The 16,409-nt window shown below is 51.2% G+C and overlaps 1 protein-coding gene across 3 annotated transcripts in view; it reads right to left on the bottom strand.

The window, feature by feature from the left end:
* Nucleotides 1-228: 228 nt before the first annotated feature.
* PHF21B (PHD finger protein 21B) overlaps nt 229-16,409 on the bottom strand; it is a 133,930-nt gene continuing 117,749 nt past the window's right edge. For all 3 annotated transcript variants that reach the window (XM_043965104.1, XM_043965105.1, XM_043965106.1), the window contains 9 exons: nt 16,022-16,162; nt 12,236-12,287; nt 9,319-9,395; nt 8,249-8,303; nt 7,390-7,412; nt 5,669-5,827; nt 4,807-4,882; nt 3,724-3,827; nt 229-2,542 (listed from right to left, as the gene is read on the bottom strand). In XM_043965104.1, coding sequence (XP_043821039.1) covers nt 2,306-2,542; nt 3,724-3,827; nt 4,807-4,882; nt 5,669-5,827; nt 7,390-7,412; nt 8,249-8,303; nt 9,319-9,395; nt 12,236-12,287; nt 16,022-16,162 — 924 coding nt within the window. In that variant the 3' untranslated portion in view covers nt 229-2,305. The remainder of the gene's footprint in view (nt 2,543-3,723; nt 3,828-4,806; nt 4,883-5,668; nt 5,828-7,389; nt 7,413-8,248; nt 8,304-9,318; nt 9,396-12,235; nt 12,288-16,021; nt 16,163-16,409) is intronic.

Below are 16,409 nucleotides of genomic sequence, written 5' to 3'. Positions count from 1 at the left end.
TCTTGGCTTCATAGTAAGAGTCTCAAGCCTTTCTTAAGGCTGCCGGAAGCATCTGCTTCCTTCCTGCAGCTTAGCTCAGTTGTCCTGCCTCCATGAATGTTGACGAAGTCCATCTTCCTATTTCAGCTCTCCCTTCTCCTCCCCTGAGGCTGACTCTGCCATGCCCTCCTCCACGACACCATGACTGGGAAAGCCAGAAACCACCAGGAGCCTCTGAAATTGTCAAATGAGTTTAATGCATCATAAAGAATTAAAACTACAGAAGCATATTTAAGACAAACACTTTCCCCTCTATGCGTACTATCCACAGGACAGTCCCCTTTTGCAAAACCGAACCAAAGCAGAAAAATGAAAATGAAAACCAAAGCCTAGCACGACCAGTCCCAGGACACAGCACCAGTGGGGCTGGCCGCCACCCGTGTCCCTCCATCCAGTATTCCCATCGTATCCACCCGAGAAGAAAGAAAAGACCACAAAACCTGAACCAAATGTCCTACCACAAGCCCCCTTGTGATGTATATAAATATTGGCGTACAATCACCAACAATAACAATGGCGTTTCTTTAATCCACTTTGTTCGTCAATAAAAGAATATAAAAATCTTGTTCAACCCAGTGTTGAGTGTATTAAAATAGATCTGTATCATACGTTCTGCACAGTTTCTCCCGGAATGGTGAAAATGGTTGCAGGGCCCATGTGCTGTCTTCAGTTGATGGGTTAGTAAAGACCAAGCCCCTGGCTGGAGGCACCTGGAGCGGCTCATGGGTTATGGCACTGTGGGATCTTCAGATGCAGTAGACCCTCATCCCGCCACCTGTCCAAAGGCCACTTGGGCCATATGAGTGGGAGGACATGACAAGAATTGGCAACAGCTAGGCAAAAGCTGGTGAGTGCCAGGTCCATCTCAGTGGCAAGGCCCTGGTGCTGATCCTTGGACTCTTAGTCATCCTGACTTGTGAAACATCTGGAGATTTTCTCATGTAATCTCTTGCCACCATAACTTTGAATGGCCAGAGGACTCAGGGCTTCTGCAAACCCTTGAAATGTCACAAGTCAATCTTCCTCTTCTTTCTCCTCCCTGATCCAGTCCACCCCCCAACCCTAGAGTCTCTGGATCCCTCAAATTGGGCTGCCTCTCTCCCGCAGAGGCAGGTTGACCTTCATCTTGGGCCACAAGCAGCCATGGCCCTGCAGGGAAAGAGCAGCGATTTTTTTTCCTTCACATTAAATATCTTTGCAATAAAAACACAGTACAAAAATGTAAAAGTATTTTTGGCATAGTGTCCATACTGGCAAGAAACGGAAAAAAATGGAATATTTATTGGCTCGTTCAAAGGAAAAACAACAACAACCCCCCCTGAGGCTCCAACCCCAAGGTCAAATGATTGAAAGCCCCAAATCCTGCTGAAGAGCTCCAGCGTCTGGTCTAGGCTCCATCATGCCCCCAAACGCCAGGAGAAAAAATGCATCAATGGCAAAAGAAGTCAAAGGGACCTGCAGAATGAAGGCTCAACGGTTCTAGCTCATCCAGCACTTCAGAAGGTCCTCCCAGAGAGCTCTCAGAATCCCACCAGAAATGCTAACTATGCGTGGGCCTTCAGTGTAAATGAGAGTATTCTCTGCAATGAGAATCCTAGTGGAAGGGTCAGTGTGAGTGTGTAGGGGGAGGCTTCACTAGTGTCCCTATGATAGACGCCACCAGCCTCGACCCCAACTCCAGAGCCCTCCCACCTCTGCAACCCTGAGTCAAGGGGCACAACTCCCTGGTGATGGGCCTTCACTGCCCAAGGGGCCCAGGAAGGGGCACTCCCTAGCTTCACTTCCCCAATGGCTCTAAAACCTAACCCTAACCTTGCTAAGAATGATCAACTAAGTCTTGTACTTTAAGTTCTGCCCTCCTAGCCAAACAACTGTTAAGATGTCTGCTCATCAGTATGGCAGCAGAGGACCATCCCTTCTCTCCCATACCCCCTTCTTTCCTTGTGTCCATTCCTTCCTTCCACCCTTCCTTCGTTCCCTTCTTCTCTCTTGCTTTCACTCCTTGCCCCCTCCTTTTTTTCTCCTTTCTCTTGCTCCTTTCCCCTTCTCTCTTGCCCCTCATCCACCTCCCTTCCCTTTTTCCCTTCTCTTTCTTCATCTGAAATCATCATGACATCTTGACCGGTGGACAGAAGCAAATAGCCCTGGGTGACCAGAGGCTCCCAAGGAGCTGGCCCCTTGGAAGGTGACATGGGACAGGTGGGTGTCTGTGAAGGCTCATTTTCTGGGTGCCCCTCACCCCATGGGGTCCACTCCCTGCTGGGCCTCAGTTGTTTCCCTGGGCCTGCGGGAGGGCTGTGTGCATGGCCACAGTGGCCGAGGCAGCGGCTGGCTTGATCCAAGGCACTGCCAGCAGTGGGGAGGCAGAGGCAGTGGTGGTGGTCATGGTGACCTGAAGCATCTGCTCATTCTGGATGAGCCGGAGGAGAGTCCGGAGCCGCTCCAGGGATGACTGAGCCCCCTTCCGCCGGGCGAGCAGACTGGTCTTGAGTTCCAGGCATTTCTGTCCAAGGGAGCAGAAAGAGGATGAAAATGCCATCCCTTTCAGCCCCCTTCTGCCCTCCCAGTGTAGCCATGTGGGATGGAGCTTGGAGCCCTCCCTGCTTTGAAGGCAAGGAGACTTCAGCAATATTATGGTCTGGACAAGGGCAGAGCCATCCTTCACCTACCCACTAACATTCAGAAAAAGACTGTGGCAGGGGAAGGGGATGTAAGTCTGGGGTCCAGCTCCATTGCTTACTCATGGTATGGTCCCACCTGGGCAAGTCAGTTAACCAATACGTGGCTTGATTTCCTCATCTATAGAACCTCGAGGAGTACCAGAAATGGGAGCTGTTAATATGTCTGCAGTGGATGGGAAGCAGGTTGGCTGATCCAGCATGTTAATGCTGGAGTCAGAAGGGATGCTAGAAATTACCTCAGTGGGCTGACAGAATGGGGAGGATCTGACTCCAGAGAGATTCAGGTTAGATGCATATTGGACAATGCATCAGACCCCACTTAGATGGGCTTTCACTGTGCCAGACAGGAAGCTCAGCCCTTGCCTGGGTACAGGAGGGAGAGGAGGTTGGGCTCAATGGCATTCTCTGGGAAAAAGATCTCTGGTGTCTCAGTGGACTGGGAGCTTAATAAAAAGTAAAAAGCAATCCAAAGGGAAGGCACTCCCACCATCACAAGCAATGTTCCAGGATCTTCATTGTACCTGCCTCCCATGGGCACAATCCTCAAACATGTTTGCTGAATGATGAACCTATCTTGGCTGAACTTTGGGCTTGCCCCCAGGCGGGGCTCTGCACACAGTAGGTGCTCAATCAATGCAGGGTGAATGGTTAGTTATTTGTATTTGTAATAAATCCCCTTATTAGGCAGAAAACTCCCTGAGGGCAGGGAGCATGTCCTACATAAACCTATCTCCCCTAGCACCATAGAGAGGGCTGCCATGTATGTTTGCTAAATGGGGGCTTGTTGAAGAGAGAGCCCACATTTCCCAATTTGGATCCCTCTGGCTGGATCCCGTAGGGGAGGAGGAAGAGCCTGGCCTGGCCTGGGCTTGTGAGGCAGGACTGGACTTGGCTGAGCTGGGCAGGGAAGGGCTTGGCTGGGTTGGGCAGGACTGGGTCTCGGCCAGGCTGGCCTTGCCTCAGGCACACTGCTCCAGCTGCCCTGGCCAGACCTGAGACTCACCTTCACGGCTGAGTTCAGGAGCCGATCCTTCTCTTCCAGCTGCCTGTGCTCGCTCTTCAGCTCGCTGCCCCTCTTTAGGAGTTTTCTCTTCTCCTCTTCTTTGACTAGGACACAAGAAGATCCCAGCCCCCAGGTCAGGTGCAGACTCAAGAAGGAGGACAGGCGGCCAGGAGGCATCTCACCATCCCAGCCTCACTGGCCCCAAGTAATGGGCAGGGGCCAGTGCCCTTTGGGTAGAGCTCCCACTCCTGGTCTGTCAGGGGCACCGAACCTTGGCTGGGTGTCTCCAGGCATATGCTTCCATGTCTCTGAACCTCAGTTTCCACCCCTGTCAAAGGAGGAAGTTGGCTCTCCCTTAATCCTTCCATCTCTAAATGCCGACTGTTGGGATCAGAAGATCCCTGGTCTCAGCAGGAATGGACCTCGGAAGCCATTTGGCACAACCTCTCCATTTTAAGGAGGAAAAAACTGAGTCCCTGGAGGGGGAGGGGAGTCAGTCAGGGCCACATGAGGTAGGTTACAGTGGTCTCTATGATGCTCACTGCCCTGTGGCCCTTTCCTTCAGGAGCAAAAAGGGGGCTGACCCTTTGCCTGAGGACAATGATCCCCCCCACTGAGACTAACACAAGTCCTGGGTTTGAATCTCATCTCAGTCAGCTCCTGCCTAGCCCTAGGCTAGCCCATGACCAGATTATCATGAATCCTAAGAAGGGAGAGGAAAGTCAGAGGCATGGAGGGAGCCTGAGATCTGGTGGGAAGCCCAGCACAGTGCTCCAGGTAAGGAGGGTGCTTTGGACTCGGGCAGGAGGCATGGCACCTGGCTGGGACTCCTGGCTCTGCTCCTGGGAGCTTGGGAAGGTTCCTTCCACCACCCCCCCCCCCCATGCTCCAAGGTCCCTGCCAGGTCTGGAGTCTGTGACCAAAAAGACCTTTAGTCTCATCCTCATTATTCCAGGGCTGCCTCCCTGGCTGCATCTCCTGGGAGAGCGGCCCAGACCCCAAGGGCATGTGGGGGAGCAATGAGGCAGAAGGCAGGGGCTGGGCAATCCCTGGAGCTGATAGCAATCCCCCCTTCTCTCCTACCTGTCTTGTGGGTGACATAGGAGTGAACAATGGCCAGCATTCCTGTCCAGGGCACGTTTTCATCTTTGTTCAACACCTGAGGAAAGAGAAGAGGGAGCAGATATAAGGGCCTGGCACCCAGGGACACAGGGAGATTAGGCCTGAGTAGGGCAGCCTGGGGGGCAGCGCCAAGAGCCCACCTTCCTGGCTTTTACATACTGGATGCCAGGCAGGACCCGTACCAGGGCTACAAAGGCAAACAAAGAAAGTGGCCCTGCCTTCAAGGGGCTGGCATTCTGGTGTGGGATAGACTCACACGCAGAAACAAAAGAGGCAATATCAAGACAAAGTCCCTTTGAGGAGGGAAGAAGGCACTTGGACAGGATGTGGGCTCAGGAGAGACCTGAGCTGAGCCAAAAGAGGGGGAAGGGAGGCGGAAGGGACTGCGTTGCTGTCATCCTGGACAAAGGCCTGGAGGTGGGAAAGGATGCTGTGTCCGGGGCAGCCAGTAGACCTGTCTGGCTGGAGCCCAGGAAAGGCCAGCCTAAGTCTCCATCCCTGGAAAGCTCATTTTGGTGCTAGGGCATGATCCTCTAGAGTTTCCAGGGTCTCCAGGACCCATTGGCCTAGTGACCCTACTTCTGGCCAACTTCTCTGGTAGATACGCTGCAGCTGGAATGCCCACCCCTGGGCCCAGCACCACCTCCTAGGACACTCGGAGAAAGAGGCTCTCCTTGCCTCCCTCTCTGACTGTCCAGGCTCAAGTAGTTCCCATCAACTCTGCCTAGGCACATCTCAACACACACACACACACACACACACACACACACACACACACACACACACACACACACACACCCTCCCTTCCCGTGGCTGGCCCTACCTTCTCTTGGCACTTGGGGCACACCCAGACACCCTTGGGTGCAGTTTTGAGTGGGGGGTCGAGGCAGCTTAGGTGGTAGGCCCCCGGGCAGGTGCCACAGGGCTGCAGGTCCGTGCCTCTCTTACATGTCACACACACCTCCTCATGGGAGATCTCATTCTGAAAGACAGAGGAAGAAGGGATGAGGGTGGAGGGTGTTGCTGCAGGAGCCACCAGGCTGGGCCAGGTCTCCTAGGCAGCTCTCCCCAAGGCACCGGCTTATTTGTGTCCTGAGGCTGAAAAGAGAAGGGACTAGATTAAAAGGAACCCTGGCCTGGCCCCACTGTGGCCCAACTCCAGCTCCTGGTCACCAAGGGAGGCCACGCTGAGGGAGGCCATGGGAAGGACCCTGGAGGTCTGCTCCTTACTAAATGTGTGACTGTGGACATTTGAATGGGAGATGGCAGGGCCCTTGTCCAAGCCTATAATTGAGAAACTGGGGCTCAGAGAGGTCCCCCAGTCAAAGGCAGGCGTTCAGAGTCAGGCCCTCCAACTCCCCATCCAAGTGACTTCATCCTGGGAATCTGTTTCCTCACGTGCACTTTCGCCCTCTTCCTCAATTTCTCAGAAAAAGGCAGAAGGTCACCCAGAGGAAAAAGTGCTCTGGGGCCTTCACATCATTAGAAGCGGGAAGCCCCTTCTCCCATTGGATTCACACTATCCTTGCCCCACCGTGCAGAGGCCAAAACTCTGAAGCTCACTAGCCGGGTGATCCCCACACCATTCTTTCCACTGAGGCTCCATGTCCACTTCTGTACCATGAGGCTAACAGGGCTGAGCTGGAAGGGTCCTTAGAGGCCATCTGAGGCCTGTGACAGTGAGTGGCTTGCTCAAGGTCAGAAGGTGGCAGGGTTTGGATCCCCAATCCAACACTTTAACCCTTTAGGTGCTAGCTGTTGAGAGGTAAAGGCACCCTGGCAGTAGGAGCCAGAATACTTCTGTGGCCTCTGATGACCAACTGGTTCTTAGGGAGGAGGAAGCTACAGTTCAGAGAGTTCCAGAAGCTTGCCCAAGGTCATACTGTCAGCCGATGGCAGGACCAGGTCTAGGAACCAGGTCACCCCATGCCCAGCCTTGGGATCTCTTCACCTCCATTACTGATTCCCCAGGATTTCACCTGTCCATCAACCTAGAGCTGACTTGATGTTTAGAATGCAGAGCCCAGGGCTTTGAAAGGTCCCCAGAATTATAGGAGAGTCCTGCCTGTCTGTTTACTGAGGCAGGGAAGTGGGCAAGGCATTCCAGAGGGATTTGAAAGGACAAAGGATGAACCGTGATGTGTTTCCTGCTTTCTCCACCACTAAGCAGAAATATAAATACACAGACCTAAAACCAGAGCCTCCAAATCTGTGGTAGCAGATGAAAGGTACACCAACTGTAAGGGGATCACTCAGGTTCCACACAGACACCTCCTAGGGGTGACACCTGGCCTCTCCTCATCTCCCAAAACATTCCCATTAATCCAGGCTGAACTCTAACCCACCCTGCCAGCCACCAGATGGAGAACAGCCTGGTTCCCAAATGCCAAGCCCCCCAAATACACCCCTGCAGACATACAGACACACACTCACACATAGATATTTACAGACACACATACACTTGCACACACTCATACACATATATTCATTCACAGACATGCACACACACACACACATACACACACACACAGGAGATTCACATACCTTCCAACAGGACTCCTCATTTGCTAATGCATGGAAGAAGGGCAGAGAACAGTTAGTGGTGAACGAGGAAGTTAGTGAGCTAATGTTCTCTGGAGGCAGCACTGCAGGAGGGCAACCAAGGCCTGAGCAGGGAGGGGAGGGCAGGGGAGGGGGCACAGGTAAGAAACAAATGGTACAGGGCACCATGGTGAAGGTTGGAGGGCATTCCCGGGTCTGCTGGCCTGGCCCAAGGATAAGTGTTGCCCTTCTAGGACAAGATCAACCTGATGGTTGCACTGACCCCTTAGGCTATGGGTTCTTGATCCTCACTGAACTACGGAATGGAAGAGCTGGAGGGAACCCTAGAGCCTACCCTTCAACTAAATGATAGGGAAACTGAGGCAGAGAGAGGGCAGTGATTGGCTGAGGTCACAAGGGGACAGAACAGATGTCAAGTTCAAACCCCAGGAACAAAACAAGGCCAGTGGAAACTTATATCTGAGGGTCCTTCTGCTCTGTGGGCACAATTTCAAGGTACTCCATTCTGAGCCTTTGTTCTCCCTCCATACATGATCTGGTCTGTTGTACCGATAGGGCTAGGGAACAAGGCAAGAATCATGCCTTGTTTGTGGAAATACAGCTTTAAAGAGCACCATGATAAAGTCAGGAGATATGCATGGCAGTGGGAGATGGCGCAGAGAGAAGCATAGGAGACAACAGTGTTTGAAGGTCCTGGAGGCCTGGCTTAGGATCAAACTTTTGGAGTAGTTTTGGGGGAGCTGACCATGGTGCTGCCAGCTGTCCTGCTCTGACCAGAGAACAAGTGCCCACCAGGAGCCCTCCCTTCAAGCACGTAGGAATAAGGGGACCAGGCACTTACCTCTTGTTGACAGGAACAAAGGGCTGTTCAGGCAGTTGGACGCCAGGCGTTTCCGCTGTGGAGGATGAGAAAGCCTGAGTGAGTACCATTCACTATCCCAAAATTCTTCCTGGCCCTCAGCTGCTCACCTAGCTCAAAGCCTCCCATTCATTGAGGGGCACCCAGGGAGCAAGCTGCCATAATTTGTATCCAGCTCCTAAATTGGGGGGCTCTTCCTACTCTTCCAGAAATATGCCTACTTCTTACCTTCCTTCCTCTCCACCTGCTGGGGCAAGAATCAAGAAAGATCTTTCCTGGCAAAGGGCTTAGGAAAACCAAGGGATCAGAGTTTGGACTTTGGACAAGCCAAAAAGAGACTCTGAGGTTTTCAAGAAGTTCCTTTCCCTCATTTTGCAGAGCCTCCCAGACTCAGCAGCCAGAGATCGCAGAGTCTTGAGTTAATGCCAAGCCACCCACTGGCTGGACGATAGCATCTCCCATTCCCATAGCATGTATTGTGCCTGGTTCAGTGGGAAGAGCCTGACTCTGGGGCAGAGGGCCTGGATTCAGATTCCACCTGACCTTTAGAAGTAAGTGACCTTGAGCAAGTCATTTAACTGCTAATCTTTCTCTTTCTTCCTTGGTAAAACAAGGGGGTGGGACTCAAAACTTTTGCCATCTCTTTCAGTTCTATAGCCAGGCTCTTGTGATTTCATTTGGACCCAGAAGCAGCCCTGGGAGGTAGGTGCTATTGTTACATATGGGGAAACTGAGGCACTGGCTTGCTCAGGGTCACAGGCCTTGTAATATCAGAGGTGGGATTCAAGTCCAGTGCCCTGTCCAATACGTAAAAACTGGACTGTCAGGCATTACCATGAGGAGCTGCAGGGAGAACAAAGATGGAATGTGTCCTTGGCACTACACACTACCAGACTGGAGAGATAGTGGCATGTGGGGACAGGAAGAGGATTTGAACCCGGGCCTTGTGACTGTCAGGGGTGGGCTATTTCTAGGAAACTGCTAGGGTCCTTCACAGATGCAAGCTGTCCCTTTGGTTGCCATCTCTCTATGCCCCATGCAGGGCCACTCACCTCAGTCTCCAGGAGGCCACTGTATGCTGGGTTGGCTGTACTCCTCCTCTTCCTTTCTTGACGCTTGCTCTGGATTTCTGGAAGGGCACAGATAGACAATGCCCACCCTGTGATATGGCCTAGCATCATCCCCAAGGGCCATTGCCCTCCCCTGGCCAAACCCATTTCTTTTGGGACCTCAATCTCCATCACAACCTCCTTTGGAACTTCTGACCTTGGATAATCAAGGTGCCAAGAGGCAGCATCTGGCATGAATTCCCCAGCACATCTTGTGGTCCCAAACCAACCAGGTCATGGTGGGGGGGCAGTCACCAAGGCCCTGCTGTGCACAGCTAGAAGATAGCTCAGAAGGCAGCCAGATCAGCCTCTTGCTTGGTGTAGGAATCTCCCTTATAGAACCCTTGACAAGTGGTCAGCCAGCCAACCTCTACTTGAATAACTCCAGTAATGGAGAGCTCACTACATTACAAAGCCACCCAATCTAATTTTGGATATCTCTGATTGGTGGGAAGTGCTTCCCTTTTAGTTAGCCCAAACTAGCCTCTGCATCTTCCTCCTGCTTCTCATTCTGCCTCCTGGGGCCAATCCCTCTTCACCAGGACATCTTTTCCAATTCTTGAATCTACTCCTAAGTGCCATGATTCCATTGGCCAATCAAATGAGATATATGAGACATTTGTAAAACATTTAGCATAGTGCCTAGCACATAGAAGCTGCTAAATAAATGTATGTCTCCTTTTCTTCCCCTTCCCAAAGCCTAGGCTATTATCCCTTCCAACTAGTTTTATCTCCTTCCTTGCTTTGACCACAAAATTCCCAAGTGCAGCCATAACCAGATTAAAATGTGATTGGGAAGTGTTTACCAAGACAAAAATACAATGAAACCTAGAACATTAATTCATTTGTGGTTTTCTAAGTCACTGGCCTAGAACCCTGAGGGGTTAGGTGACCTGCCCAGGGTCATACAGCCAGTACATGTCAAAGGCATGGCTTCCTCTACTTCTTGCTCATGAATTATGAAGTACAATGATCCTTTCCCTCCAATATTCACTTCATTTCTACTTGAACTACCCCCTTCTTGTCAATCAACATCAGGTGCATGGAAACAAGTCTTATTGGCTCTTCTTCCACATTTGGAAAAATAAAGATTATGGAGACCAAAGAAAGTATTAGCTGAGAGATGGAGACAGAGATAGGGAAACAGAGAGGGGAGGAGGGAAAGGGGCAGAGATAAAGAGGGGAGGAGAGAGACAACTCATCATAGGGAGAGAAAAAGTGACAGAGGAAGATTAAGGAATAGAGATACAGAGACAGACAGCTCTGGCAAATGTCCAACTGACTGAAGTCCACCATCACTGTTATACCAATTAATCAATCAATCAATGAGCATTTATCAAGAGCAGCCTTGGGGCCCATTTCCCAGGTTCCAGGATTTCTTCCCAGATGGTCTTGAGTTCACTCCCACAAAAAGATCCTTTCTGTCTTTACCTTCATTGATCTTCCCTTACACTTCCCCCAAATTTCTCCTGATGCTTCCTGGATTTCCTCACCCTCCCCAGCTACCACCCTTCCATGGATTCTCTCTTGACTGTGTTGCACCCTCCCATAGCCATATTCCTGACTTGGGTCCCAATTCTACCAGGTCTCAGGAGCACTTCCTTTTCACCTTGCATGTCCCCCATGCCTTAGTTTGCTTGGCATGTGGACATGTGAGGCCATGGACATCATGGGTAATTCTCTGGGACTTTGCCTCCTCTGAATTCCAGAGCATATCTCCTGATATTCTTCCTCCATGCTCTCTGTGGGATCTGGCCTGATGGGCAAATATCAGCAGTTTCCTGCCTATTCCTTCCTTTTCACCTTCACCCCCTAATTAGGAGCTCATGAAAATGCCAGATAAATGCATCATCATGGGTCCGTGTTCTGTGTTCTCCTCCTGGCCACAGGCCCAGCAGGGTCGTTATATTCTAAGTCTTAGTCTATAAGTCCAGAGCCTGCATTTGGACACCAATTCCCCCAGCCTTCCCCTCTTGCCTGAAGATGCCCTCAATGCCTTCACTGGGCAGCAAGGATGGAAATGCCACCTGTGCACAGGTTGTCAGTTTCTTGTCCCGGATTTCATAATCTGCAGCCATGCTTCCTAATTCCTCCGGCCGGGCAGTGCCCATTATCCTCATGAGGTTCACCACAGTGGGGGAGGAGCCACTGGGGATGACCGCTGTTCTGTATTTACAGTTCTCCTCCCCCTCTCTCGAACTGCCATGTCTTTGCTCACATGATCCCATGTGGGGAAACTTGGTTTGTCCCTTCAAAAGCTATTATATATAAGCTATATATATATAAGCCATTTATACATAAGAATATATTTAAGCTATTTGTATTGGGGTTTTCTCTCCTTATGCATAGAAAGTTCCAAGAAATCAGGGCTCTGGTTCCTCTAAGCTTCCCCCCCCAAGAGGCCTCTGCACATAGTAGGCACTTTGTATTTGTCAAATTGCATTACACTGTGGAGATTTAATGAGTCACCCCTCCCCGCCCCAAGGTCTTCAAGCAGGGGCTGGATGACCACTTGTCAGGTTGACTATAGGAGGGGTTCTTTGGGAGCAGAGGGGCACAGACAGACTGGAAGGCTGCTGAGGTCTCTTCTAGTTCTGATTCTGTTTGGGCTCTGAGGCCTAGAAGTCATCTGGATGAGCCTTCTCATTTTGGAAAGGAGGAAACTGAGGCCTAGAAAGGGGATGGGGCTTGGCTCAGGGCCCACCCCCTGCCTGGAGCTCAGCCTGGGGTCTTCCCTGACCTTCAGGGTGATCCTCAGCCCGCCCATCCTACCAAGCCCTGTCTTGATAGAGGGAGTCTTCCCCATCGTGGCCTGGACCACTGAGTCAGGACAGAAAGGAAGGGCCCTTGGACATCTTACCTTCCAAGTGTTCTGCTGTGACCAGGCCTAATGCTACCATGAAGGCGATTTTCTGAGGGGGAAGAAACACACAGAAGAATCAGCCTGGCCATGTGCTCTTGTGCTCAGACATTGAAGTCATTCCCTGTACCTGGGGGCCTCCCAAGAAGCCCTGGTGGGCAGGGTGGAGGGCACAGAGTTCCAGCTGGATGCCCCTTTCTGTGATGTGGGAGCCACCCAAAGGCCCTCAGGGCAATTGGGCTTTCCTTACTCAAATGGCATTTTTACTTCCCTGGTGGAGTTTGCTGGCATAAGGTGGGATGGAAGGAGCCATCGATGGGCCCAGCGTCTAGTGCGAAGAGCCCTGGTCATGCAGTCAGAGGACCTGGGTTCAAATCCCACCTCAATCATTTACTAGCTGGGTGGCACTGGGCCCACTTCTTTCCCCTGGCCCTCAGTTTCCTTCTCTGTAAAATGAGGAGGTTGTGTGCCTTTCAGCTTGAGATCTGGGATTCTCTGAGCTTCAGATATAGACTGAGGACCTGGGTGTGACTATGGGTAACTGCTCACATTAAGGGACTACAGTCTTCTGAGGAGCCAGTGTACATAGCTCTAGACCTCAAATCAGGGGCTCCTCCCCCAGCAGCCACACACATGGATTATGTGATCCTGGGCAGGTACCTGAGCTTCCTCAGCTGCCCCGTAGGGCCAATAACACCTGAACACCTTTCCCTTTCCTGGCTGCTGGGAGGAATCAGGTTGGAAAGTTTGGCAGGCTAGAGAAAAAGCATTGCTACCCCGAAATAGTAGGTACAAAGGTGGTTATCCCCATTTTTCCAAGGAGAAAAATGAGGCCCAGAGAGGGGCAGGGACTTGGCTGGGGTCACACAGCTTGTGGGTGACAGAGGAGGAACCCAAACTGGGTCTCCTAATTCCTTTCTACTATACTTCCCGGCCTCACACTTGAAGGAGCCCTGGACTGGAGGAGTGCTGGTTTGTTTGTCTATGGGGCATGAACATCCAACCTGGGAATCCACAGTGAGAGGAAGGAAGGTAGGGATGGCAAGCTGAGGACGGTACGCGCTGTTAGCAAAAACATGAAGGTAGGAAAGCCCTGGGCAGGGCCACAGTCACGGTCTCCACATGTGCTGAAAAGTCAATCAGTCAATTAACCAACAAGTACTGGGGAAGCACGAGGTTTATGCCAGCTGCAATGATAAGTAATGGGACATCAAGTGCAAACATCAAGAAGCATTTGCCCTCCAAGAGCTTGTGTTGTAATGGGGGAGATATGGGGATGTAAGGACAGTTGTAAAATGGGAGCATACAGAGCCGACCCCAACTAGTATGGGGGTCTGGGCAAGGCAATGTTGGCTGAGGGGAGGCTGGGAAAGGCCCTTCCATGCTCAGAGGGGGGCATCCTCAGGATGCCATCAAGGCCAGTTTGTTTGGACCAGAGCATGCACAAAGCTGAATGATGTTGAAGGAGGCTGGAAAGGGGAGCCAACATCAGTTTATGAAGAGACCCAAATGCCAGACAGAAGAGTTTCTGTCGTCCTTCAGCAATGGTGGCCCCTGGCCAAATCTGAGCTTAAGGAAATTCACTGCAGCAGCTAAGAGGAAGGTGGGCTAGAGTGGGGAGAGAGCCAAGGCAGGCAGCCCCTCTGGACAGCGCGGAGACGGGAATAAGATTTCAAAGCATTGGGAAGAGAGGGGTGAGGGTACAGAAGGGATCCGTGAATGTAGACGGCTTTAATGGGGAGTTCCCCAAAATACGGAATAGGAGACACACCAGGGAAGGGAAGGCCCCTCGGAAATGCTCCTAAATGCCTGGCAAATGGGTACAAATTCCAGAGAGAATCATTATATCAGGCACAGTGCAGTCTAGCCTGGAGCTCAGCTTCAGGAGGGAACCGGGTTTAAGTGTGACCTCCTGATGACCTGCTGTGTGACCCTGCACAGACAGCTTGCCCTCTCTGAGTGTCAGTCTTCTCTACACAATGAGGATGAGGATGGTCACACTGGCTGACTCACAGGATCATTGTGAGGATCCATGGAGGTGATATGGGAGAAATTCAAGCAAACCTGGAAGCCCCCAGAATGTCCTCCAGGACAGTGGCACCAAGAGCCAAGAGCAACTGGAGGCACACTCTCTCCAGCTGAAAAGCATTTCTCCAAAGGGTCCTGGAACTGCATTTCTACCCCTGCCTTTGGGGGGGGCTGTCCAATTCAGTTCTTCATGAACTGTTCTCAAATCACAAAGCCACCCTCACTTCAGCTCACCCCCCTCTTAATTCTCTTCTGTCTCTGTCTCTGTCTGTCTGTCTATCTGTCTGTCTGTGTCTGTTCCTCTCTCTCTCTCTCTCTCTCTCTCTCTCTCTCTCTCTCTCTCTCTCTCTCTCTCTCTCTCTCTCTCTTTCTCTCTGTCTCCCTCCCCCTCTCTCTTTCTCTCTTCTTCCCTCCCCCTCTCTATCTTTGTCTCTCTCTGTCTCTCTCTGTCTCTCTGTCTCTCTGTCTCTCTGTCTCTCTGTCTCTCTCTCTCTCTCTCTCTCACACACACACACACACACACACACACACACACACACGTAGAGTGCACAGCTCCCTCAGAAAAATAAACTTTCCTAAGTATTTTTTTCAAGGCCATTGCATGTTGAAATGGCAAGTTCTGTTTAAATCATTAAATGAATTTACACTAATTATGTCATTAGCTGTAATTACACTAATTGTATAAATGCACAATAATCAACCAGAATTTACTTTAAAGAAACAAAGAAAACTGGCTTAGGAACTTTTCCTGCAGGTTCAGGGGGAAAAAGGCATGAGGCAAAACTTGATCATGATGAAGGCAGTAATGACCTGATGCAACCCCCTCACCCCAACCTGTGATGACCAACAGGCCTGGGAGACATTGGGGAGAATCAGTTCTGAGACCAATAAAACCCTGGCGTGTTACAGCCAATAGGGGCCTTTTAACATGAAAGATCAGAACTGGGAGGGGCTTTAGAACAGAGAATGTCAAAGATAGGAGGGAGTTTAGAACAGGGAATGTCAGGGCTGGAGGCACCTTAGAACAGGGAAGATCAAGGCTGGGAGGGGCCTTAGAATAGGGAATGTCAGAGCTGGAGGGGTCTTAGGACAAGGAAGGTCAGAGTTGGTTGAGGTCATACTCCCTGGCTGGAAGATCTACCACACTAGAAGATCTTGTAGTTTGGAAACAGCCTAGCTAAGTTCCAACTTGGGCATCTCCTGATTGACTGCAGAGTCACAAGCTGTGGGGACACAGGGACCCCCAACATCTGTCCCCATGTCACAGAGGTTATGTGATGTGCTGCAGAATAGGGAATCTGGCCTGGGAGGCCACGGAAAGCAAGCAAAGATTCTCTGAGAATTATTTCCTCATTTGCTTGAATTTGCTAGTTTGTAAGAGTTAGGTGGGTCTTACAGGGGACCAATGGCAAGGAAAGGAAGTAGGAGCCCCACTGGGCCTGGGCACTGGTCAGTGTCAGGTGGTTAATGTCAGGTGTGTTCCTGTGAGTGTCTCCATGGCAGACAGGCTTCAGCAAATGTCAGGAGCCTTCCTCCCTGAACCCCACTGAGAGGGTTGACATCCCCAAGATCCCCTTTATCCTGCATCTTAGAAGTAAGGAGGACGGGTGTGTGTGGGAGGGATAAACCTTCTCAGTCTCCCCCACACCCCTCCCCCATCACCTCCTTCTCTCTTCCTGGGAACTCCAGTAGGGGTGGGGAGGAAGAGGAGGAGTGCACCCAACACAGTCCGGGCAGGGAGACAAGGGGCCCACTGACCTCTGGACTCTCCTGGACATCAGGAGCTGCTTCTTTCTTCTTTTTAGAAGCCTGGACTCCCTGAGGCAACTCTTCTGGAGGCTTCTGTGTCTCTGCCTTGCTGTCAGGCTGGGTCTGAACTTGAGGCTGAATGATAATAACCTGGAAGGAAGGCAAGGCCCACCATGATGAGGCTAATTCTAAGACCCTCTCAGCCCTTCTTTCCTTTGGTCTCTGTCCTAGTTCTGGGCTTGGGCTTTCTACACTTGTGAGAGGTGGATATGCACAATGTTACAAGGTAGTTATTGGGTCCTCTCTTGCATAGGTCACATCCCTAACACTGTATCCATATTTATGAAACTATATCATCTTTCAGATGAGCGAAGGCTCACTTTATTTGGACAGAACT

The sequence above is a fragment of the Dromiciops gliroides genome, chromosome 5 (assembly GCF_019393635.1).
Source record: "Dromiciops gliroides isolate mDroGli1 chromosome 5, mDroGli1.pri, whole genome shotgun sequence".
NCBI lineage: Eukaryota > Metazoa > Chordata > Mammalia > Microbiotheria > Microbiotheriidae > Dromiciops > Dromiciops gliroides.
The sequence above is the reverse complement of the archived record's forward strand: the minus strand, read 5'-3'. Positions and strand labels throughout refer to the sequence as shown.